At 44.1% G+C, this 24,240-nt stretch overlaps 1 protein-coding gene across 2 annotated transcripts; it reads left to right on the plus strand.

The window, feature by feature from the left end:
- Positions 1-4,167: 4,167 nt before the first annotated feature.
- On the plus strand, positions 4,168-10,539 carry SCO2 (synthesis of cytochrome C oxidase 2). 2 transcript variants are annotated; one of them, XM_088444404.1, is made up of 2 exons: positions 4,168-4,406; positions 9,522-10,539. In XM_088444404.1, exons 1-2 carry the CDS (start codon positions 4,399-4,401, stop codon positions 10,348-10,350), a joined length of 837 nt encoding a protein of 278 aa, XP_088300530.1. In that variant the 5' UTR covers positions 4,168-4,398; the 3' UTR covers positions 10,351-10,539. The 2 variants fall into 2 exon arrangements, with proteins under 2 accessions (XP_088300530.1, XP_088300538.1); XM_088444412.1 differs by lacking the exon at positions 4,168-4,406 and adding an exon at positions 4,422-4,510.
- The last annotated feature ends 13,701 nt before the right edge of the window (positions 10,540-24,240 follow it).

Below are 24,240 nucleotides of genomic sequence, written 5' to 3' on the forward strand. Positions count from 1 at the left end.
GGTAAGTATTCGCTGCGGGTGGGTTAGGATTAGGCACCCCGGAGGGACTAAAGCTGGCCACACATCTAAAGATTGTCCAACCAGACAACTAGTAGCCAGCTTCTGTACAGATGTTACCCTCTGAGTGGATGGAGCATTGTGACTTAAGACATTTGTTGGAGTTACCATCATGTATCTGGTCCTTTGTATAGGAGCCTTCAAGGGGTTTCCGGAGACCTCCAACATTCATCTACAGGCCCTACTACTAAGGACATCTGGTAATTCTCCCTTTTATAATCAGATGTATCCTGACTTTTGTTTGGATTTGCTGTGCCTTTAGTACTTTTTTTATCTATATTACCTTCATATAATTGTATAATAAAAATAGTGTTTACCTTTTACTCTATGGTCTTTATTTATCTTTTTTTTTTTTAAACTCTTTTTATTGAGCAAATCGCAATAAAAAAGTACAATCAAACATTCAAAAATAAATTACAGCATAAAATATGCTTTTAAAATTAGGACTGTAACATTGCAGAACAATAATATAGTGATCCATTTTCTCAGTATAAAAAGAAAAAGGTATAGAAGCAAGAAAAATCTCGCGGCAACGGTGTGGCAAACAGTCTGAGAGAAGAAGAGAAGAAAACCATAAGAAAAATATAGGAAAATAAGAGGAGAGAAGGGTAGATGGACTCTAGGAAGTAAAACACTCTTTCAACCTAAGTGTGGTAGAAGAAAATAAAAATTAGATTTTAAATGGAGAGGACTTGTTGTGGTATGTCAGCCAGGGGGACCATGTTTTATCAAATGATTTCAAAGTATTGCGTAATAAAGCGGTCATGTATTCCATCTTGTAGACATACCAGATACGTGATAATATTGCCTGCATAGGAGAAGGATTAGGGTTTTTCCAATCTGCTGCAATTTGGCAGGTCATAGCTGAGACTATGTGTCAGAATAAATTATTCTGATATCGGGATAGGGAGGGCAGATATAAGGGAAGTAGAAAATGCTGAGGATCAGAGGGAATCGCGGTCTCAAAGAGGCGCGAGAGGAGATCGACAATCTCCTGCCATATACTGACTAGTTTGGGGCAGGTCCACCAGATATGCAAAAAAGTGCCCTCGGTACCACAACCCCTCCAGCATCTATCCGGAGCATCGGGAAACATTACTTGAAGCCGCGATGGCACATAATACCAACGATATAGCAATTTGTAAGCATTTTCCTTCATTTTGACGCAAATAGAACTGGCGGCAGCGTTGTCCCAAATTTCCGTCCAATCCTCAGCATCTATGGAGTGCCCCAAATCTCGTTCCCACGCCAATTCATGAGAGTCCCGATTGGGACATACTTCCTCCCTAAATAAGGAGTAAATGGTAGAAATAAGACCCCTAGTGGATGGTCGTCCCCAACAAATAGACTCAAAAGTAGTCAAAGGTCTGCCAATCAGGATCGGACTAATTTTAGAGTAGAAATGTCTAATTTGTAGGAACCGAACAAATTCTGTGGATGGAATTCTATTCTATCCCGAATTTCAGAAAATTGTGGAAAAGTAGTATCTGTAGTAATATCATTTATATAATAGATATTACCCGATAACCAGGCAGTAAAAGATGATTTGCATAAACATGGAGGGAAAATGGGGTTGTGAAGTAATGGAATCAAAGGGGACTGGCCTGGAGCTAACTTAAAACGTCTATTGATTAAATCCCAAATTGCTAAAGCATGGGAAATTACAGGGTGAGAAGAAACTATCTGGGGCGATGAATCCTAGATAACCATAGCAGGGAAGATACAGTGGTCAGTCCCAGCTCCTCGGCTTCGATAGCAACCTAGACATATTTATCTTATATGGCATGAGTGGTGTTTTTGCACAAAGAAAAAGAACAATACAGCCATTGGCCAGTTTTTCATCAACTAAAGGGAAGTAAAGTATTCCTCTTATTATATTTGTGTATTATTTTCATTTCTGGTGTCACTAGTGCAATTGGGTTGTCACCTATTTGATATTTTCTGCTATATTGTGGTGTTACAGGGTGACACCTCAACTACCCAGCTGCAGTTATAGTGTCCTTACGCCCAGGTGTCGGCATAATATTTACTTTTCAACTAGTTGATTGGTTTTAATGAAAATCTGGTAAGGTATGGGAGTAAATGACAATCAGCAATTTGCTCCCAAACGCTAGAAAGTGGACAAAAACTGTTGTTTGAACAAGTTGTTTAGATCAAACATTTAACAAACTTGTCTGAACAACCATTTTCATCTGTTTTCTGTAATTTAGGAGCAAATTGCTGATCATTATTTACTCCCATACGTTACCAGATTTTAATTGAAAAAAATCAACTAGTTGGCTGGTTGGACAGATAATCTTTAGATGTGTGGCCAGCTTTAGGGTTAAGCTGGCCACACACTAGACCAACTTTCATCCAACTAGTTGGCTGATTGGAATGAAAACCTGGTAATGTATGGGAGTAAATGATGAACAGCAATTTGCTCCTAAATGCCAGAAAACACATTAAAATGGTTGTTCAGACAAGTTTGTTAAATGTTTGACCTAAACAATTTGTTCAAACAACAGTTTTTGTAAATTTTCTGGCATTTGGGAGCAAATTGCTGATTGTCATTTGCTTTCATACCTTACCAGATTTTCATTCCAACCAATCAAGTAGTTGGATTGTTGGATGTAAGATGGTCTAGTGTGTGGTCAGTTTAAAGGTGCGTCTACAGGTCAGACACAGATAACGATCGTTATCTGATCGTCCTGCACGTGTTGGATGATCATTATCGACCCATGAGGCCAAGCCCCTTTTTTGGATGCGTTTTGTCCCTATTTAAAAAATGGGGGGGGTGGGGCACCAATGCTCTTTCTGGCAAAGGGCACCAAAAAGTCTAGTTATGACTTTGTTCAGCACATCCGACGGCACAAGAGAGAAGGCCCATATGGAGAGTGCACAAAGACCACCTCTGATGATTAAATGCCACCAACTGCATGGATGTACAGTACTGTTCTCTCCCGTCATACAGAGCAGTACGCATCCCCTCCTCATCACCAAGCAGATAGGTGCAGCTTTACTGATCTCCCTGAAGTGCTTTATCAAAGGTAGGTGTGTATGCTTTGCCCACTTTTTTTGGTAGCTTTTAAATATACTTCTAAGACACATTTGAATCTAGAAAAAATACTTGTCACTTACAAAAAAAACCCTAGCAATCATTTTCTGTTTATTTAGTTACACTTATTATCATACTCTGGATCAAGATTGCATGTCAGTACCACAAATTAACAGCACATTTATGTTGATCTAATTATAGTAGAATTACTATTGTCTTCATATGGAGATGCCCTAATCTGCCATCAGCAAAACAAGATTACTATATACAGCTATCACATACTTCCCAAATGTCCCGCATTCAGCGGGTCAGTCCTGTTTTTCTGGTGATTGCGGTCAGCGCTACACATTTACACAGGACCGGCGCTAGGCTTCCCAGCGCTGGTCCTGTGCTGCACAGCCGAGCCCCTTCCCTCCCCCTGAGAGCTTGCCCAATAGCGGCCGGCGGAGGATGGGAGGCTGGCTCAGGCTGTGCATTCTAACACACATCGCTGCCAGCGTGGCGGCGATGTGTCTGTTAAACAGCAGCCAATGAGCTCATTGACTGCTGCAGCCCCCACTGCAAGAGCCGGGCTGGAGCTCACTCATGAGCTCCGCCTTCCGGCTCTTGCAGTGGGTAATGGGAGAGCCGTTATGACGTCTCTCCCTTAATGCAGAGCGTGCCAGCCCGGGAGGGCTGACGTGCGGATGGCGGCGGCGGGAGTGGGAGCCAGGCGCGCCTTCGGTGCACGCATACATGGGGAGGTGGTGGGGGGAGACTACATTTTAAAATTTGTCCTGGGCTCCAAATACCCTAGTTACGCCACTGAGCTGGTGTGCAAAAGGTGAACAGATGCGCATCTGTAAACCTGTGTAGGGACTGGGAGAGCCTGGGGGCTGCCCACTCAGCAACTCGGCGTGCTGGCCACGCCCCCTATAGTGACATCAACGGGCGTTACCGTTAGGCTCCGCCCATGTACAGTAGCCCCGCCCCCTTGCGGGCGCGCGAAGTGTCCCTCTTCTTGAAGAGGAAAAGTTGGGAGGTATGCTATCATTATGTGCCATCTTCTCCTCCCTCTATAGCCGTATCCATACCCAATCCGTTAACACCAGCATGGTTGCTGACGTCACTACAGGATTTCAAGCTTCCACTAGTAATGCCTTGCTTCTCATGAGTCTTAAGAGACCAAAGTATATTTTACAATTCTGACTCCATTACAGTAGACATGTTCCCTTAGTTAATCTGAAGTGCTTTTTAGCACATCTTGGTCTGCGGAAAAATGGCCACCTACGTGGGTCTTCACGCATGGAAATGGGACATGTCACATGAGTTGGTAAGTATCTGTGTATACAAGGTTGACGCGAAAGTTATCTTTGAACCTATCCACGGAATTTTCAATGAAACCGGAAAGGATTAAGAAGCTAAAGAGAGCATGAGGTTTGTAGCATTAGTGACGACTAGATATAATATTGTGTGTTAATGTGATCGGTTCATTGTAAAGTAGTTTTTGTTGGGCCATTTCTGCAGTGGTTTTTATGCGGCCACATAGTGCGACAAATCACTGTCTACATTGTATATGATGCGTTGCACCCGCTGCTGTTATGGTCAGCCATCAGCCATTGCATGTTTGTCCCCTTAGTAGGAGGGAGGGAGCGAGGTCACACAATGAGCTGTTACACCCCCCCTATCTGTGGCAGATATGTCAGTGAGTGCTACAGTCTCTGGCATAGTAATAACAGTGTTATTATGTAATAACTCTATTTTAGATTTCTATATTCAGTAAATATAATTCTTTGCAATCCCGAGAAAAGCACACATTCTGGGAGTTGTATCCAGTTTACAGATTAGCCATTATTTGTTAAAGGGGAAATATCCAGGAAAAGACATTTCCAGAAAATGTTTTAATACTTGGGAATCGGGTACTGTTAGCACTGTATTACGCTGAAGCTGCTACCGTATTCAAGTCACATTTCCATACCCTCCAACTATACCGATTTAGCCAGTACAGTACCGCTTTTAAAAGGTCTGTACCGGCAACAGGGGCTGTACTGTTTTGTACCAGTGGGGTGCAATCTCCTGCATTCTTTAGCAGCGCTGCTGAGTGACAGGCGGCCCCGCTCGTCCTCCCTGGTGGTCTGTAGTGCAGTGAGCACTCACGCTGACGTAAGCAGCCAGTGCCAGCTGCCTCCAGACCCCATGTACAGCCCCGTGGACATGCCCCTTTAAATGTAACCATGCCCCCTTTTGAACGTGGCCATGCCCCTGTACCGGGTTTTCTCTATGAAATGTTGGAGGGTATGCATTTCTATTAATTTCATGCATTACCATGGTGCTCAATGCACAATGGGTTGTTGCTAGATCCAAGTTGGAGAATGGACCTCTGATGTCACAACCACGTGACCGCTGCAGCAGGTCTGGACCTCTACCAGTGTTACTATCCACGTGGCATAGATTGGGAATATACACCTGTGGCGAGCGAAGCAAGCTACCGTGCCCGAAGCGTGGCAAGCGAAGCCGTGAGGGGACACTTTTGACCCCCGTTCTAAACCTTTTGCCTCGGGTCACGTGGTTGTGACATCGGAGGTCCTTTACAGCACCTCTTCTTAGACCTAACCGTGCTCAATGCGTTTGACCTTCCCACAATGCATTTCACTTCCCTCTTCCAACTCAGCTTGTCAATGGGGGTCGGGTAGATGAAAATTTACAAACTTTTGCCTTGTTTTTAACAGGTAGAGCAGAAGAGGGGAATGCAGTTTGGATAGATATTTCCATAGGAGAGCACAGTGGATCCAACTATCAGAATATAACTGAGCATTTGCTTTTTATGTTGAACTCTATACAACTCTTTTTTTTTATTTGAGTGGAGATGTTCATTATGGCAAAAATCCTGCCCACTGTGCCCACATCATTTGGTCTCCGGTGAAAAGTCCTAACCCTGGGCCTGATACAGTGTGGATCGCTATTGCGATAGCGTACGCAGACGGCTGATTATTAAGTACTGTGCACGCGAGGCGGCAGGATTGCGATCGCACTGCGATCATGCAGACCACAGAAAGCTATTGAAGAGTGAGTGACAGGTAGTCTGCGTTTGAGGGTGGTGACGGGGGAGTGGTCTGAGAAACGCAGACGTACCTGTCCATTTGAACGCCGTTGCATGGGCGTGCAGAAATTAGCCACTGCAACGGCATACTGCGTGCAATGAGGTTAGCAATTTCTGAGTAAGGTCTCACCTGTTGTGCATGAGGGGCGATGTTCCTGATGTATACGCAGGATTGCAAGGTATTACGGATGTGAGATAGCGGTGGTGGGCGATGTGAAGCTTTCATTAGCATATTTTTGCAGCAGTACTGTGTGCGTAATCGCAGCCACGACCACAATAGCGATCCATAGTGCATTAGGCCCCCTGTACGGAAGCCCTGCTAAGGCCCACTCCTCTATTACGGTTTGCCATGAAATTAGTGCAAAAGGGGGTCTGGTCATGTGATCAGTAATTCACCATCACCAGTTACAACAGGGCCAAACATTACCGCGTTTGGCTGCACACATACATAGTTGAGTCACATTATTATGACCACCAGCTAACAGCCAGAGTAACCGCCGTATGCAGCACGGACAGCAACTAGACGGGCTGGGAGTGACTCAATAAAGTGCTGGTAGGTTGGCACAGGTATCTGGTGCCATGCTGACTGCAGTGCATCCCACAGCTGCTGGAGGGTGTGTGGTGGAGTATCCATAGAGCGAACACAATGATCGTCCCACAGATGCTCAATTGGGTTCAAGTCTGGGGAATTAGGGGGCCCGGGAAGTACTTGAAAGTCTTGGTTGTACTCGTCCAAGCACTGTCTGACATTTCTAGATCTGTGATATGTTGCATTGTCTTGCTGGAAGATCCCATCCACCTCAGCGAAGACCATCGGCATGTATGGGTGTACATGCTCTGCAAGGATGGATTCATAACCAAATCGGTTGAGGGTGCCTTCCACATGGATGAGTGGGCCCAGAAAATGCCATGAAAACATTTCTCAGACCATAACGCTACCACCACCAGCTTGTTTTCTTCCAGCATTGGTTGCTGGGTGTTTGTTCTCTGATGTTTCATGCCTGACACGCCAGCGTCCATCTGTTCGATGAAGCAGAAAACGCGACTCATTGGAGAAGGCAACCCTTCGCCAATCAGCCGAGGTCCAATTCTGATATAGACATGAAAATTGAAGCCTTTTCCGCTGATGCACCTTCATTAGCATAGGTTCAGTGACCACCCGTTTGCTTTGAAGCATCATACGCAGCAGGGTTTGCTGAACTGTCATTTTATACACACGTCTGGTAGCCCCTTGGTTCATTTTGACGGTGAGCTGCTCCACTGTAGCGTGTCGGTCGGCCCTCATGCACCTTCGTAGCCAACGTTCACCTTTCACATCAATGGCACGTGGTGCTCTGCAGTCTCCACATTGATTATTCTCAATGTTGCCATTTGTCCAGTCACTGTACACCTTCACCAAAGCAGCACGCAAACAGGTCACAAACTGCAGTGTTTCAGAAATACTGCCACCCTTAGCCCAAAAGCCAATCCCTTTTTGCAACTCAGATAATTACCCATGACGGCAACGAGTGATATGTGTGCAGATGGCCGATCGCACGTGATGTACTTCATGGACTACGCGCTACAGACGTCAAATGTAGGAGGTGGTCATAATAATGTGACTCAACTGTGTATTTGACCATTATGGTAGATCGGTGGTTCTCAAACTCTGTCCTTGGGACCCCACACATTTTCCAGGTCTCCCAGCAGGTGCGCAGGTGTATCTTTTTACTCACTGACACATTTTAAAAGATCCACAGGTGGAGCTAATTATTTAACTTGTGATTCTGTAAGGAGACCTGGAAAACATTTTTGGGGTCCTGAGAACAGAGTTTGATAAACTTTGTGGTAGATCAACATTGCAAGTTTTCCTGCACACATCTATGGGGTGACTTGTATAAGTCCAGTACTGTTTATAATAATACCTTTGCACACACCGCACAGTGGACCTTATTCAGATCCGCACTCAATGCCAATATTTACGCAGTTTGAGAGATTGTTAGCCATTGAGCATGCGTGGTGAAGAATAGCATAAAGCAGTATTTTTTTGGGAGAAAATAAGTAGTCCTGCCAACTTTGGGGTACCTGAAAATGGGTGCTAACATGTTTTAATGTCTGTAAAGTGAACTTATAAATAAAGTGAGATTGCACCCCCAAAAAAGCACCTGCAATCCCCCAAAACAATGGACCCCTTCTTAGTGCACCCCAGTACCTTATTTCGCTAGTTTGCTAACTTGACTCCCCACTTTGCACTTTTTAGCCCCAAATTCAAAGTACTTATTTGGGGTGTTAAGTTTTAATTTAGCATTTTTATGACGCAGTTGTCCATTTGGCGGCTGTCCCAAGGATTCTGCGTGGTTTCCCCACATTTGCACCCCCCAAACAAAAATGTTGCATTTCTTTTCTCCACCCATTTAGAGGCAAATGTTTTTCACCTATTACATTGCATTTTCGCGTACGGAATTGAATACGGGGATACTTTTCCGAGAGGCAAAAAGTTGCAATCGGCGATACTTTTTGCGGATCTCGGCCTTTCGCTTCTAATTGAATACGGGCTTAAAACCGGGTTGTGTATGGGATGCTGGCACTCAGAATCTCGATGCCAGCATCCCGACTGGGTTACAGTCCCAACACAACTGTAAGTATACTAACCCTAAACCTTCCCCCTCGCCCCCCCGCAGTCTAACCCTCCCCTAACTCCAGTAGTTACAGTCGGGATGTCAGCAGTCGGGATGCTGGCGCTGGGATTTTGACTGGTGTTGGGATTCGGATGCTGGCATCCCGGCAGCCAATATCATAGCTACATATCCTAAAACCACCCACTATTTCAAAACTGTTGTGCCATGGGCAATAACCATCTTCTATTGTGCTAGTGAGATCATGAAGAAGAGCAAAAAATTCAGATTTTCTTTGTTACAGCTTTATAGTGCTGATCTAAAAGAACCAAAAAAACTACAGTGTATTATTGGGCTCGATTCAATTGAACACCAATTAAATAGCGCCGAGAGGGAGCTCCCAGATATATTCAATTCAGCGTGTTAAGGATTTCTTCTCGCACCCCTCCAGGGGTGCGAGCAGACATCTGACGAAAATACTGGTGCAATGCTGTTTTCTGCCCTTAGCTCCGAGGAAACAGCATCACGCCGGGAAGTTTACTCGGAGAATGCCCATTCTCGCAACTAAACACCCTGTTTAAAGGCGCGAGGGGTGGGAGAACGGGCATTCTCTGACCTAAGAGCACGCTGAGTTGAATAGCTTCAGGAGCTCCCTCGCGGCGCTATTTAATTTGTGTTCAATTGAATCGAGCCCATTGCCTCAGATAAGTAATGATTCTGTAAAATATAATATGTATTTGTTCTTATTCCCTAGGATGTTACGGAACATGCAAAGCATTTATAAATGGTCTCTGTATACTTTCCAAAACCACAGAGTTACCAATTCACTGATTTTCTATGCAAAGTGTTACCCTAACGAAATAAAATGTGTGGTCCATGCAAGAAAGGTATTTACATCTCCCCCATTATTGAAAACTCAGCAGTCAAGTTCCTCAAAAGCTCCGGTTCCCTTACGGAAAAGGTTGATTGTGAGCTGCATTATTGGCGGAGCTGCATTTGGGGTTTGGCGTTATCTCCATTGGGAGAAACAAGAGAAGAAAAAACTGGAGCGCATTAAACAGCTTCGTACCCTGGCAGTCGGTCAGGGGGACTTCAATCTTATTGACCATAAGGGTCAGTCCTGCTCTAAAAAAGACTTAAGAGGAAGTTGGGTATTGATGTACTTTGGCTTTACACACTGTCCTGACATCTGTCCAGATGAATTGCAAAAGCTGAGTTCTGCTGTGTCTTTGCTGGATAAGGACCCCATGTTGCCACCTGTCTTGCCTGTCTTTATTACAGTGGACCCAGAGCGTGACAACGTGGCAGCACTAGCAAAGTATGTCGTTGAATTTCACCCCCGGCTCAAGGGGCTGACAGGCACCGAAGAGCAGGTGAAGGCAGTCGCTCAAGCATATCGTGTGTATTTCAGTGCAGGTCCTCGTGATGAAGATAATGACTACATTATAGATCACACAATCCTCATTTACTTGCTAAATCCTGATGGATTATTCACAGATTACTATGACCGTAGTAAAAATGAGCAGGAAATAACAGAAAGTGTGAAACGACACATGAATACCTACAAATCAATATTCAGCTGACAACAGATGGCTAGAGCTACATCACTTCCATTCATTTGTTTTCCCATCTAAACACTCTGCTGCTTGTCTGTGCTGTCTGGTACAGCACTTTATTATAATTCTAAAACTACAATATCATCAGATTTATTTTAAGTTTTTTTTTTTTCTGATTTAAATCTTCAACCCTGAAATAAATAACCCACCTAATAATTCTCCTTTATTTGTTTAGTTGCAAATACCTGCACATTGCTACTTCATTACTTCATGTCCTAGTATATCTCATTCAATCTGTCAACATCTTCCTGGGTAATTGTTTAAGCATGCGGAAAGCAATGCTGATGTGTTCACAAACTTAAATATTACTTTCGTTTTTTTGTATGTTTCTGAATTCCTTGTGTGACAGCCATTTCCATGAAGTCACATTCGTCCCTTTTGAGTAATTAACCCTCTTTGTAACATCGTAATGGTTAGGTTGTACAGTCGGACCAGAGTGCAGTCAAATGCCTGTATTCTAATCCTGGTTATGGTATTTAGCTATGCTCATCCCCGAGAATAGCAGCAATACAGATTTCCCTGCTCACCTTTATTGGGTGTGAGGAAATATCTGCAATGTTGGTGGCAGGAGAAATAGTTGGAATGCCGGCACCTTGTAGCCATCATAGGTAGTTGAATTGTCCCCTAACACCCTATGTAGAAAGTTATTTCACAACTTTATTGTCTTCTCATCTGTTTGACTTGCTAGCAGGGCCGGATTAAGGAGGGGCGACAGGTGTGGTCGCCCTCGGGGCCCCCACACAGGGTCGATATGATCCTGCTGAGAACAGGTGTCCAGTGGACACTGTTTCCGGGTGGAGGCTCAGCAGCCGCAGCTGTTTTACTGCATGCAGAAGCACAGTCAGCAAACAGTGGCTCCCGAGTCCCCTCAGAGCCACGTGACACATGTTCGTGACGCTGAGGAGGGGACTCAGGAGCAACTCTGCCGAAACAGGTGAGTAGTCAGCTTTCTAGGGGGGGAAAGGGCCAGCTTCACACTAGCAAATGCAGGTGGGGGTTCTGAGTACCTAGAAACCCCCCCTGAAAAACACAGATTCCCTCCTACACTGGCCGCATTGGGAGCAGAGCCAATATGGCAAGCCCGTCTAATAAATTGAGGTGCCTGGCCCCTTTTGCAACCTATATCTGCATCAAGTGTAAGTATGTATGTGTACTGTTCTAGTGTGTGTGAATGTTATTGTGTGTATACTCTGTGCATATGTTAGTGTGTATGTATGTGTTAATGTGTATACTTTATAGTATATATTATGTGTGTTTACATATGTATATTTATAACCCTCCACCTTAAAGTATGTCCTGGGCCATTATGAGGGCCTTGTAGACGGCTCGAAGTTCCAATATGTTGATTGGCAGGGTTGATTCAACCGATATCCAACGGCCCTGGAAGGAGTGTTGACCGGTCATTGCACCCCAGCCCCGGAGACTGGCGTCCGTTGTTAGGAGTACCCAGTCCGCAAATCCAAAAGGGGCGACCCTTGGTTAGATGAGATGTCTGTAGCCACCAAGATAGCGATAGACGAACCTCTGGAGAGAGCACCATCGTCTGCTTTCTGATTCGATGGGGCAACCCGTTACACCTGGAGAGGATTAGCCTTTGCAAAGGCCTGGAGTAGAACTGAGCATACTCCACCATGTCGAAGGTGGATACCATGGATCCCAGAACCTGCATTGCTGAGTGAACTGATACTCGGCGACTGTGGAGGAATCTGCGCACTCGTAGTTGAAGTGTGGAGATCTTGTCTGATGTCAGAAAGATTCTCTGACCCTGAGAATCTAGCAGGGCTCCCAGCTGAATCATTCTTTGTGAAGGATTCAGGGAGGACTTTTTCCAGTTGATTAACCATCCGTGCTTGTGAAGGAAAGCAATGGTTAGCTGCAGATGGCACCTGGGGATCCTGCTGAGAGCAGGAGGTCATCCAGATATGGTAGCAGTCGGACACCCTGACCACACAGATGGGCCGCCATGATAGCCATAAATTTGGTAAATATCTGTGGAGCTGTGGATAGTCCAAAGGGCAGAGCCTGAAATTGGAAGTGTTGCCGTAGTATAGCAAACCGGAGATATCGCTGATGAGAGGGCGCTATAGGTACATAGAATTTGACGGCAGATAAGAACCACTTGGCCCATCTAGTCTGCCCCATTTTTAAACATATTATTACCTCAACCCTTATTGATCCTTACTTCTTCTGAAGGATATCCTTATGTCTATCCCATGCATGTTTAAATTGCTCTACTGTCTTAGCCTCTACCACCTCTGATGGGAGGCTATTCCACTTGTCCACAACCCTTTCTGTGAAGTAATTTTTCCTCAAATTTCCCCTGAACCTACCACCCTCCAGTTTTAGAACATGTCCTCTTGTTCTAATACTTCTCTTTCTTTGAAGAATGTCTCCTTCCTTTACCTTGTTAAAACCCTTTATATATTTGAACGTTTCTATCATGTCCCCCCATCCCTTCTCTGCTCCAAACTATACATACTAAGATCTTTTAGTCTTTCCTGGTACGTTTTGTGGTGTAGACATTGCACCATTTTAGTTGCCCTTCTTTGTAAAGTCTCTAATGTATTAATATCCTTCTGGAGATATGGCCTCCAGAACTGAACACAGTATTCTAGATGAGGCCATACCAATGACCTATACAGTGGTATTATCACTTCTTTCTTTCTGCTACTGATTCCTCTCCCTATGCAACCAAGCATCTGACTTGCCTTCCTCATAGCTTTGTTACAATGTTTGCTTGCTTTTAAGTCACCTGAAATAGTGACTCCTAGATCCCTTTCCTCTTCAGTACTTTCCAGTATAGTGCCATTAATACTATATTTAGCCTTTGGATTTTTGAGACCCAAGTGCATGATCTTGCATTTTTTGGCATTAAACTGTAGTTGCCACCTTCTTGACCATTCCTCTAGTCTACCTAGATCATCAATCATTTGTTTTATCCCTCCAGGTGTGTCTACCCTGTTGCATACCTTTGTGTCATCTGCAAAAAGGCATAGTTTCCCTTCAATACCATTTGCAATGTCACAAATAAAGATATTAAAAAGCACTGGTCCAAGTACAGATCCCTGAGGTACTCCACTGGTAACATTTCCCTCTTGAGACTGCACTCAGTTTACTACAACTCTGTTTCCTATCCTGCAGCCATGATCTTATCCATTCAACTATCTTTGTATCCAATCCCATGCTTTCCAGTTTATTTAACAGTCTGCGATGTGGAACAATGTCAAAAGCCTTACTAAAGTCTAGATAAGCTATATCTATTGCCCCCCCTTTATCTATTTCCTTAGTCACCCAGTCAAAAAAGTCAATAAGATTTGTTTGACATGATCTCCCCCCAGTAAATCCATGCTGTTTGGGATCCTGCAAATTGTTGGATTTGAGATAATCTACGACTCTGTCTTTTAAGAGTGTTTCCATCAATTTCCCTACTACTGATGTAAGGCTCACTGGTCGGTAGTTGCTTGCCTCTTCTTTGCTTCGACTTTTGTGCAGTGGGACATTTGCACTTTTCCAGTCCTCTGGAATTATTCCAGTAGCTAGTGACTGGTAGAATAATTCTGTTAATGGTGTTACCAGCACCTCTTTAAGCTCTTTTAGTATCCTTGGATGTATCCCATCTGGCCCCATTGATTTATCCACTTTCAGTTTTGAGAGTTCTGATAGGATCTTCTCTTATGTAAATGTGTTTGTTCCTACCTCATTTTTCTGATTATACCTGCAACTTAACTGTGGCCCTTCTCTCTCTCTCTCTCTCTCTCTCTCTCTCTCTCTCTCTCTCTCTCTCTCTCTCTCTCTCTCTCTCTCTCAGTAGTGAATACTGAACAAAAATAATTATTAAGATGATCAGCTATTACATTGTCTCCCCTCATGTAGGTAAGCGTCCCGAATATCCAGAGATACTGTAAAGTCCCCAGGCTCCATAGCTAGAATGATAGAGTGCAGGGTTTCCCATCCTGAACCTGGGTTCCCTAAAGGAAATTGTTCAGGAATTTGAGGTTGAGGATAGGCCGATGAGACCCATCAGCTTCTGAACCAGAAAGAGAGTAGAATAATAACCGGTCCCTCGCTGAGATAGTGGGACTGGCACAATTACCCCTGCTTGCAGCAAGGACTGTATGGCTTTCTGGATTTGTAGGGCCTTGTTGGGTCTGAAGAAGGGCCTGTGTAGAGAAATTGGTGGGGTGGCTGTCTTTGAAATGAGAGGGCGTACCCCGTGAGACCACTTCTCTTACCCAAGCGTCCATGGTGGTGGCAGACTGAAGAAGTCTACCTCCTACTCTGGGGTCCCCCAGGGGGAGGCACATCACGTCAGGCTGAGGGCTTGTCCTCTGATTTTGAAGCAGGGCGTCTGGTGGACCAGGCCTGCTTGGTTCTGGGCTTGGCGACCCTAGTGGAAGCCGATTGCCTAGGAAAGGACTGACCTTTAGGCTTTCCTTGAGGATGAAAGGATCTAAAAGATGTAGTCTGAGGCTTTGTAGTAGTAGTCGCTGAAGGCAGAAATGCACTTTTTGATGCCGCCAATGTGGTCACAATCTTGTCAAGGTCTGGGCCAAACAAGATCTCCCCATTGTAGGGCAATACTTCTAAATCCTTCTTAGAATTCGCATGGGCCTTCCACAAGCGTAGCCACAGGCTACGGCAGGCAGACACCGCCGTGGCTGAAGCTCTAGAGGTTAGGAGACTGGCATCCAATGTTACTTCTCCAATATAGGGAGCTGCATCTCGTATGTGAGCTATGAAAGACATCTGATCCCTAGAAGCATTTGAGGGAAAAGAGTGTTAGAGAGATCAGCATAATCTGCCTCCTCAGAATCTGAGAGCTGCATGGACTGTGAGGATAACACAGGACACTTAGAAGTTTTACTGGGTACTGGGTAGGGGCTTCTCATATAGTTTGAAAGGCTGTAGAGGTAGCCACCAGACTCTGTACTGAGCTAGAGAGTATGTCTTCCCATGGAGGGGGCACAGCAGGTAGCTTTATAGCCTGAGCCTGTTGTGGCAAACCCATAGGGGGATTACCGCTGGGCGGTCCGCAAAAGTGGCTAGCACCTGAGAAAAGGAAGCCCAGGAGTGCTTTTGTGCAGGAGCTGGGGGGGTCTGACTGAGCTGGTGGAGTATAACAGCTAACACATAACCCATCTTGTATAAAATCCTCCTCACTTAAGCCTGCAGCACATAATTTGCATGATAGCAGTATGGGTGCAGACGCTTGCTTGCTACTCTTGCCCTTGCTAGACATAGCTGCAGAGTAGTATACCACACAATATGGCACTGGGTATTATGCAACCACTACGTATGTAGAATACAAGTAGGAATGCAATATACTGATCCTGTCTTATGCTTGGGCAAGCTGCAGGAAGGAACGCACAGAACAAATTTGGCACAGTGCACTAACCAACTGTATGTGACAACCCTCACAAATACAAGAGATGTGAGGCACAGGAAAACCCTGAATACACCTGTATGTTAGGGTAAAGTCAGGTAAAATTAGATATATATTGACAGTATAGAGAACTATGCAGACAGGCAGCACTAGCATAAGTCATATACAATGCAGAAATCTACACAGATTCTGTGGTCAGAGACTCAACATCTGGTAGGCTATAGCGCTATATAACCTGACTCCAGGGTGAGGTATGTAGGGGGGCCGGACCCAGCGTTTCTCTGAGAGCTGTGGCTGAGCCTGAAGAAAATGGATGCCAGAGATCTCTGAGGGGGCGTGGCCGGAGGAGAGCAGCTTAGGGAAGAGAGACCTCAGATGAATGGCGCCCTGAGCTGAGGGACTGCTTTAATGGGGAAAGCTCACCTCCCCAAGCTGATTATTAACCACTGGGACGCTGGATTCCCGCTCCATATGTATCCTGGTGGTCTAGTGGATCACTGTGGACAAAGCCTGTGTTCACTCTCAGCCACCTCCGGTCTCTACCGAAACCGGAGGTAAGACTGCCAATCAGGTCACCACGAGCGGTGACCTGCCTTACCTGTCTTCTTGTGTCTGGGATGCAGTCTGGGTCCATCCGTGGGGCCGGCTAGCAAGGTCCCCAGGATACCCACTGAAATCCCCAGCCGCAGCCGACGTTGTGGCGCCCGGAGGGGTGACGGAGCGACAGCGCAGACATCCTGCGGAGTCTGCTGCTGCTCGTTCAGCAGATAAAGTACTAAAAATAAATATAAAACTACTTGGGCTGTCTAAGCAGCCCACTGCATAACGATGACCGTCTCTGGCCGGGCACCAACGAAACTGAGGTGGCTCGGGGCGGCATATAGGCCGATGCATCCTGGGAGCTGAAAGCTTTAACTGTGTGGTGCCCGGTTCTCAACCATCACCTACACCCCAAGGTCTCCCTGTGGAGCTCTATGGACCCTAAAGAAGAAATTGCTGTTTTAAGTATAAAATATTGAGGCCTAAATTTAAGTCTGGAACTTACATATTGGTCCTGGCTGGCAAATCTTCCAAACCTACCACCTGCCGCATTTGGCATGCATGCTGGGGGTTGCTGACCCTTAAGTTATTCTTTTGTGTTAGTTCTCTGATCTCAAAATATGACCGCTTTACAGACAAAGGTAATGTGCCTCATTCTTTGGTCCAAGATAAAGATCACATTGTTTGTTGATCTAAATAATTTATTAATTATTTTCGATTTTTCAGACTTAGTCCAATTTGTTGTCTGTATAGTCTTCCATTTTAGACAAAGTGGGTGACCGAAAATGTTTTATTCCATTATTATTGTTCTTTCGCACATAATGTGCTCAAACAGTTTCTTTACATATTTTTCAGGCTGTTAAAGGGAATTGGTGATTGGTGGCAAAATATAATGGTGCGTACACACGGGACAATTTTTTGAACGATTTGGCGTTTCTGAGGTATAACAATGAACGAAAACTACAAATGCAAGCTCCCGTTTGTAGTTTTTGTTCATCGTCCGAACTTCCTGTCCAACCTGATGATATTGTCAGGTTGGACATGTTCGGGGATGAGGGAGCCGGGCACTGAACGAAATCGTTCTTGTTTTTGTTCAGTGTTTTGTGCTCAGTGTCATTAACAACACTTAGCACAAACTCTGGGGACACACGGGACGATGTTCGTTCAGGGAGCATCGTTCCGTGTGTACGCACCTTAAGACGTGGGCCTAAAAGTATTTGTGCAGGATTTGTCAGCAGGTATGAATGGACACCACTCAGTTATACTGTGAAATTTAATCTTAAAGACTGATGACTCCTAGGGACCGATTCAGTAAGCCGCTGGCTTTAGCTCCTAGGTTAAGTGCCCAGAACTATTCAATGATTGCCCGCTGTAAGATTGCAATGAACCTCGAGGGTGCACTTAACGAAGATTTTTTCCTTACAGCTTTGCAGGCTGCAAGGAAAATTACGTGTTAAGTGCACTCTTGGGACTAGTCACTGTAAGTAATTGAATGCCTTCAGCAGTTAATACAGAGTCTAAAGCAATTCGTTGGCTGTGGGTAAAAAGTGAATAGCTACAGGCAGGGGCGAATCTACCCATTGGCAAGGATGACATGCGCCAGGGGCGCACAGTCGGTGCCACCCGTGGCCAAGGGGTAGAATCAGGAATGGGACTGCCAAGACTTGAGTCCCGGGTACGCTCCTGGTTCCTACCTGGGGCAGATGTCCAGGGCCGGCTAGCTGCTGAAACGTGCCAGCGGCTGCCTGGAACTTTCGATCAATTAATAAAGTTGTTGTTTTGTTTTTTTGACACATGACGTCAGGCGCGCTGCATCACTGCAGTGAAGAGTCGGCCGCAGCCAAAAGATATGGTGTGTGTGTGTGTATATATATATATATATCAGTACAAATGTCCACACTCTGGATTTTACAGGACACCATTGCGCAGACTTTTTCTCTCTTTTCTCTTAAGATGTATTGCTGCTTAATCCCAGTCCTCCTTATGCTTGAGGAAGATATACACAGACTAGAATGCAATCACAGAGGGAAGGTGCAAACGTGAGAGTAAAAAAACAAAACACAATATTTAATAAAATCTGCTCACATACATCAAAGTTAGAAGTTTCACGTGTGATCTGGTGGTGGTGGATCTGTAAACTTAGCCGGACATCTTCCGTACTCAGCGACCAGCCGCACACCTCACTGCCTCTGGAAGTAGACAGATGACTGTTCTGCAGTCTCACAGTTCCTGGCCACGCCCAACTAGTTTCGTCAGAGACTTCATATATATATATATATATATATATATATATAAAAAAATAAATAAAAGTACCTGTGTGGGTGGCCGGCTTGAGAGACAGATGGGTAACTGGGGAGACAGAAAGGGTGCTGCCTGATGAAACATGGTGGATGGCTGGGGAGACGTTACAAGTACAGAGTGTAATTAATCAGAAATTATGGAGGGAGGGGGGCGCCAGTCCATTACTATGCCAGGGGAGCTCGGACCCCTAGATACACCCCTAGCTCCAGGCACTTAACCTGGGAGATAAAGCCGCAGATAATTTTAGCTGCCGCTAGTGGTGTTCATGGTGATGTCACTGTGGTCTGTATTTAATTTTACTATAATTTTGTTGAAAGATTGAGTAGCATTACTTGATTAATAATATATTTTTACTATTATATTGTTAGATTACACAAAAAAGTCTTATTTATGTTACAATATTATCTGTATGTATTGAATTTTTGTTAAAAATAGGAAGATTACACTTTCTGAGAGCCTGCTGCTTTTTTTTTTATTTTTCATTCGTCAGTGTACTTGTCAGTGCTGACCTTGGATTTTTTAGGAAACCTAAAATCTGGGACAATCACAATGAATAGTGCATACATTCAGGAGATGAGGGACAAGGGTGACTGGTCGAGTAGTCAACATTCAGAAGGTTAACAGTCAATGTCAGACAGCAGAATGTCCACAGGTTCTGAATGTGTCGACATTTTAACCATGTCAACCTAATTGTACGTTTGCCTATTGTCCATGTCAACATTCAGAACCTGTTGACATTCTGAATGTCAACAAGTCATACCACACCCAACATGATTTGTCAGATCTTTTGTAGCATTTATAATGTAACACTATGGGCCTTAATAATTAATTCAAGAGAGTCTTTGTTTTACATGTCCCCTCTCATTTAAATTTTCAGATCCCTCCTACCCATGAACTTAAACAGCAGCTTTATACATTTATTTTAATCAGTTATACACTGGGAATCTCCATTTTAGTTCTTAAGACTGCTGCCATTGTGTTCCTCCTGGTCCCTAGAACCTTGGGGTACCTTAATAAGACCTGCACTTTTGTTGGAGATTTTTATGGAGTATTGTACTTACTGTTACTCAAGAGACAAAATAATAAATCTAATACCTAAGCTCACTTGTTCAGTCTTTTTATGGAGGTGGAGACACTTAAACACATGCCATACCTCAACCCATAACACTTTGTCATGCAGAAACCTGGCATTTAGTTCCCAGAATGAGCTTCCCCTGGTAGGCACTAGTGATCACACTTAGGGGATGGTTGTTAAGCCCCTTACAATTGGATAATACTATAGCTGTCAACAAATGTAAACAAAACCAGGAGCACTTCAAACGGCTAGTACAAAACTTACTGGAGAACTAAATGACCTAAATATTACATAGGTGGAACAAGCTTTTCTTTTTCTGCTATGGGGACACTGGAGAGACAATGACGTATAGCTGGTGCTGGAGGAGTCTGGACACTAAGGCCCTCATTCAGAGCCGTACGCTCTGAGCAGAGCGCACGCTCTGAATGAGGGCCGGGCTCCATTTTCATGGAGCGTCCTCCTGGACGCTCGTATAGCTGTGGGTCACCACCCACAGGCTATACGAGCGTGCATTGTGATGGCCGCGATGGTCGAGACCATCGCGACCATCGAAATTGCGAGCCGGAGCCTGCGGTTGAGGTTTTCAACCGCAAGCTCCGGAGTGATTTTGGCTCTATCAGAGCCAAAATCAATCCCACTGACATCACTAGTGATGTCAGTGGGCCGGCTTCTGACGGGAGGCGTTCCCGTGGGAACGCCCCCGTCAGGGAGGCACGCCCCCGGCACCCCCACCAAAGGGGGCGTGCTGTCAATCAACATTGACAGCACGCCCCCTTTGATCGGACACAACGAGCAAAGGACTTTCCTTTGCTCGTCGCGTCTGGCGCATGCGCACGACGGAGCTCCCTCCGTCGTGCGCATGCTCAGTCCATAACATCGACCCACTTGCGAGCGGACAGCCGCTCGCGAGTGGGTCTGAATCAGGCCCTAAGTTACTTCAGACAGCTCACAATACACTGCTGGCTGCAGCGTTGCTGTCTGCTTCAAGATCCTGGTGGGTAGAGCCGCAGACAGCGGCTCTGCCCACACAAACTCCAGTACACAGTACTGCAATTGTAGTACAGGGGACACAGGTAAGAGGATTCCTGTGCTAGCCTCCCCATTCTCATGGCACACTCCCTCTCTGTAAAAATGTATTTGCTTGAGAACCCGCTGGTGCATAAATGCAAGTAGACTTCAAATCTCCAAAATCACAGGTTCTCATACTCTGTCCTCAGGACCCCAAACAGTGCATGTTTTCCAGGTGTTCTCAGAGAAACAAGAAATAATGAATTACAGATACTAACAACCTACTCGTTTAACAACCGCTTAAGATGCATACACACACACAATTTTTTGAACGATTATCGATAACGATATAGTTGAAAAAAAATCGTTCACTTTATGAGTGAAAACTATGAACGATTATCGTTCATGCGTGTTCACGTTTGTAGTTCAGTCAGACTGACCAACTCAACGATTTTCAGTAAGTGAATATGCAAAAATCGTTTGTAGTTCAAAAAAATTGTTAATTACATTTAGTAAGTGAAGGATTTTAGTAAACTATTTTCGTTCATTTTTCCCTTGAAAAAATTCACGAAAATCGTTTACTAAAATCATTAATTTACTAAATCGTTAGACTTACGACCAGCTGGAACCCATAGTACAATGACTAAATGTTATTCTGAATGTCTTTCTTTAACTTTATTTGTTCTGTACACTATGTAAGAGTTATGCAAAGTAAAACAGAGTTACAATATAAATTTTTAGTTTCCTTTTAGACCTTTTCTTTATTTAGAACAAATTAAAATAATTACCTATATTAAGTATATATGGCTCCTCGTTTAGTGACCAATTTGTTTAATGACTAGTCGTAGGAACGGAATTCGTTAAGTGAGGAATGTCTCCACCTGTGGATCTTTTAAAATGTGTCAGTGAGTAAAGAATACACCTGTGCACCTGCTGGGTGACCTAGAAAACGTGACCTGTGTGGAGTCCTGCGGACCGAGGGCCTGATTCAGAGCCGCTCGCTCTGAATCAGGGCGGCCGCCTTTATTTTAAAAGCCGGCCTCCTGGCCGCTCGTTAAGCTGTGGGTGACCACCCACAGCTTTAGCGAGCGGCCAGGTGATGGTCGCGACCCTCGGGCTTGCAACGTGACCCTTGTGGTAGGGTCTTATCTGCTGCAAGCCCCAGTGAGCATCCGGCTCTAATAGAGCCAGAATCTCACTACTGACATCACTGGTGATGTCAGTGGTGCCGCCCCCAAATGGCAGGCGTTTGGCCAGCCACCCCCCCCCTCTGCGCCCACGAAATGGGGTGAGCTGTCGATCAACATCGACAGCCACCCCGTTTGTAGCGAGCCCTGGAGTGAGACAATCTCCATCTCGCTCGCTCCGGGGCTCGCGCATGCGCGCTGTCCGACAATCGACCCGCTTGCGAGTGGGTCCCAATCAGGCCCATTGTATGAAAAACACTGTCCTAAATCATTACCACTTTTTACTATAATTTATAAACAAACAATAACCATACATAAACATAAAAAATTAGATACATAAAATTATAATAAAATCTTGAGCACAGATTCTAAAGGACACATCAAATTCCAATACTTAGTATGTAGCACCAATATCAATATAAATTTTCAAATGTAAATTGCAACACTTCTCGAGTTCCAGATAGCAACACTCATATTAATATTAAATATTAGCAACATATTGTCAAATGTTCCTTGTAAGAGTAGTTTCCGAAATCTGCTAATCCAAAAAAACACTGCAGTTTATGATCAAAGTATAATCCAAAATAAAGTTAATTTTTGATATGTGCAATAATCGATTCTAGTTTTTACACTTGCTGTATAAGCAAAAATAATGATGTTTCCGGCAAAGAGGGGTATTCAATATGAAACGTTAACTTCACTGTCGAAGTTAACGTTTCATATCAGAGTTTTTACCTGCGTTAAAGTATCGGCGCGCTCCCGCTTATACCCATATTCAATATAAAATTAACGAAAACGGGAAACTCCGAAGTTGGATTTGCGTAAAGTTACGAATTTTTCCTTAAAAAAATTGTAAGACCCCCCTAAAGTAGTAAAAACATGGGGGATCACTATGGGTACCCCCATTTTAGCCTTTAATTGAAAGTCGGGGATTTAAATAGCCGCAGCAGGTGTTTTTTTTCCGACATTGAAGAAGTGATGCAGAAGAGCACTTAGGTTATTTTTTTCGTTTTTTTAAGTGGTCCCATCAAATTTGGGGTACATGAAAATGGGTACTAGCATATTTTTATGTCCCTAAAGTAAGTTTTTAAAAATTCTGCATTTGTGTACCTGCCGCTATAATTCTATTATAGAAAACATCTGCCGCATACTTGCAGAATAGCCCTGAACCTATTTCCCTATTGTTAAACAATTTTTTCCCATTTTTTTTTTTACCCCAATTTTTAAATTAATTTTTTGGGGTGTCCCTATTTTTTTTTTAAAGTTTTTTTTGACACAGTTCTTGTTTAAATGTCAGTCCCAGGGGTGCAGGCTTTTTTTTTTAAGCCTGCACCCCTAAACCCCAATTCTGCACTTTTTTTCGACACCTATTCAATGGTGAATAGTTATCCCCGTTTTTTATCAAAGACTTTTCAAAACTGCGATAAGTCTTTGAAATTGAATACGGTGTAAAAGTAAAACCTGCGATAATGACGTCATACCTCCGATATTAACGCAAAAACGATGTTATCGCACCCATATTGAATACCCCTGTTAGGCCTCTCCGAGAAACACTGTTGCTGGAGTCTGTCATCGTCAGATTGATCTCCACTACCCTTGTCAGGCAGTGATACCATAGCGGGGTAGAAACTGGGAATCTCCCGGTGACCGCGATACCCAGTGGACACGGCTGCGGCCCGGAAAAACTGGTGTGAAAGAATTATAAAGAAACTTATGCGCAAAGCGATATGAAAATGTTTACTGTCTATACATATTAATTTTGAGTGGTACTGATGACCACTATATGAAGTGGGGCATGCAAATATTATATGCAGTAATTTATGACGTCTTGAAAATTCAAGACGTCCTCCCCTCATTCAGACCGACCGCACGCTCTGTGTGACTGGCTCTGAATGAGGTCCACAATTATAATACATAACAGCACAGCTCTCACAGGGTAAAAGCAATATAGCTTTCTTATTATAGGAGAAATAAAGGTTGATAATAAAAAGAACATTAGCCGCAAGAACTGTTTTATATATTTTAATACACTGTTCTCTCTTTGCTACACACTAAGAGGCCTATGTATTAAAGCTTGATGAAAGATAAAATTGTGAGAAAAAGTATTAACCAATCAGCTCCTAACTTACATTTTATAGGCTGTGCTTGAAAAATGACAGTTAGAAGCTGATTGGTTGGTGATTTAGATCTCACAATTTTCTTTCTCATCAAGCTTTGATACATAGGCCCCCAAATATTTTAATATTTCACCAATTTTCTTTTTTTTTTCATCAATACATTTATATTGAATATACAGTATGCCAAAAAACGTATAGGGATACAGGAAAAAAAAGGATTTTGGTACTTACCCATAAATCCCTTTC

This window comes from Taudactylus pleione, unplaced genomic scaffold (genome assembly GCF_031769625.1).
Source record: "Taudactylus pleione unplaced genomic scaffold, aTauple2 ptg000019l, whole genome shotgun sequence".
In the NCBI taxonomy this organism is placed as follows: domain Eukaryota; kingdom Metazoa; phylum Chordata; class Amphibia; order Anura; family Myobatrachidae; genus Taudactylus; species Taudactylus pleione.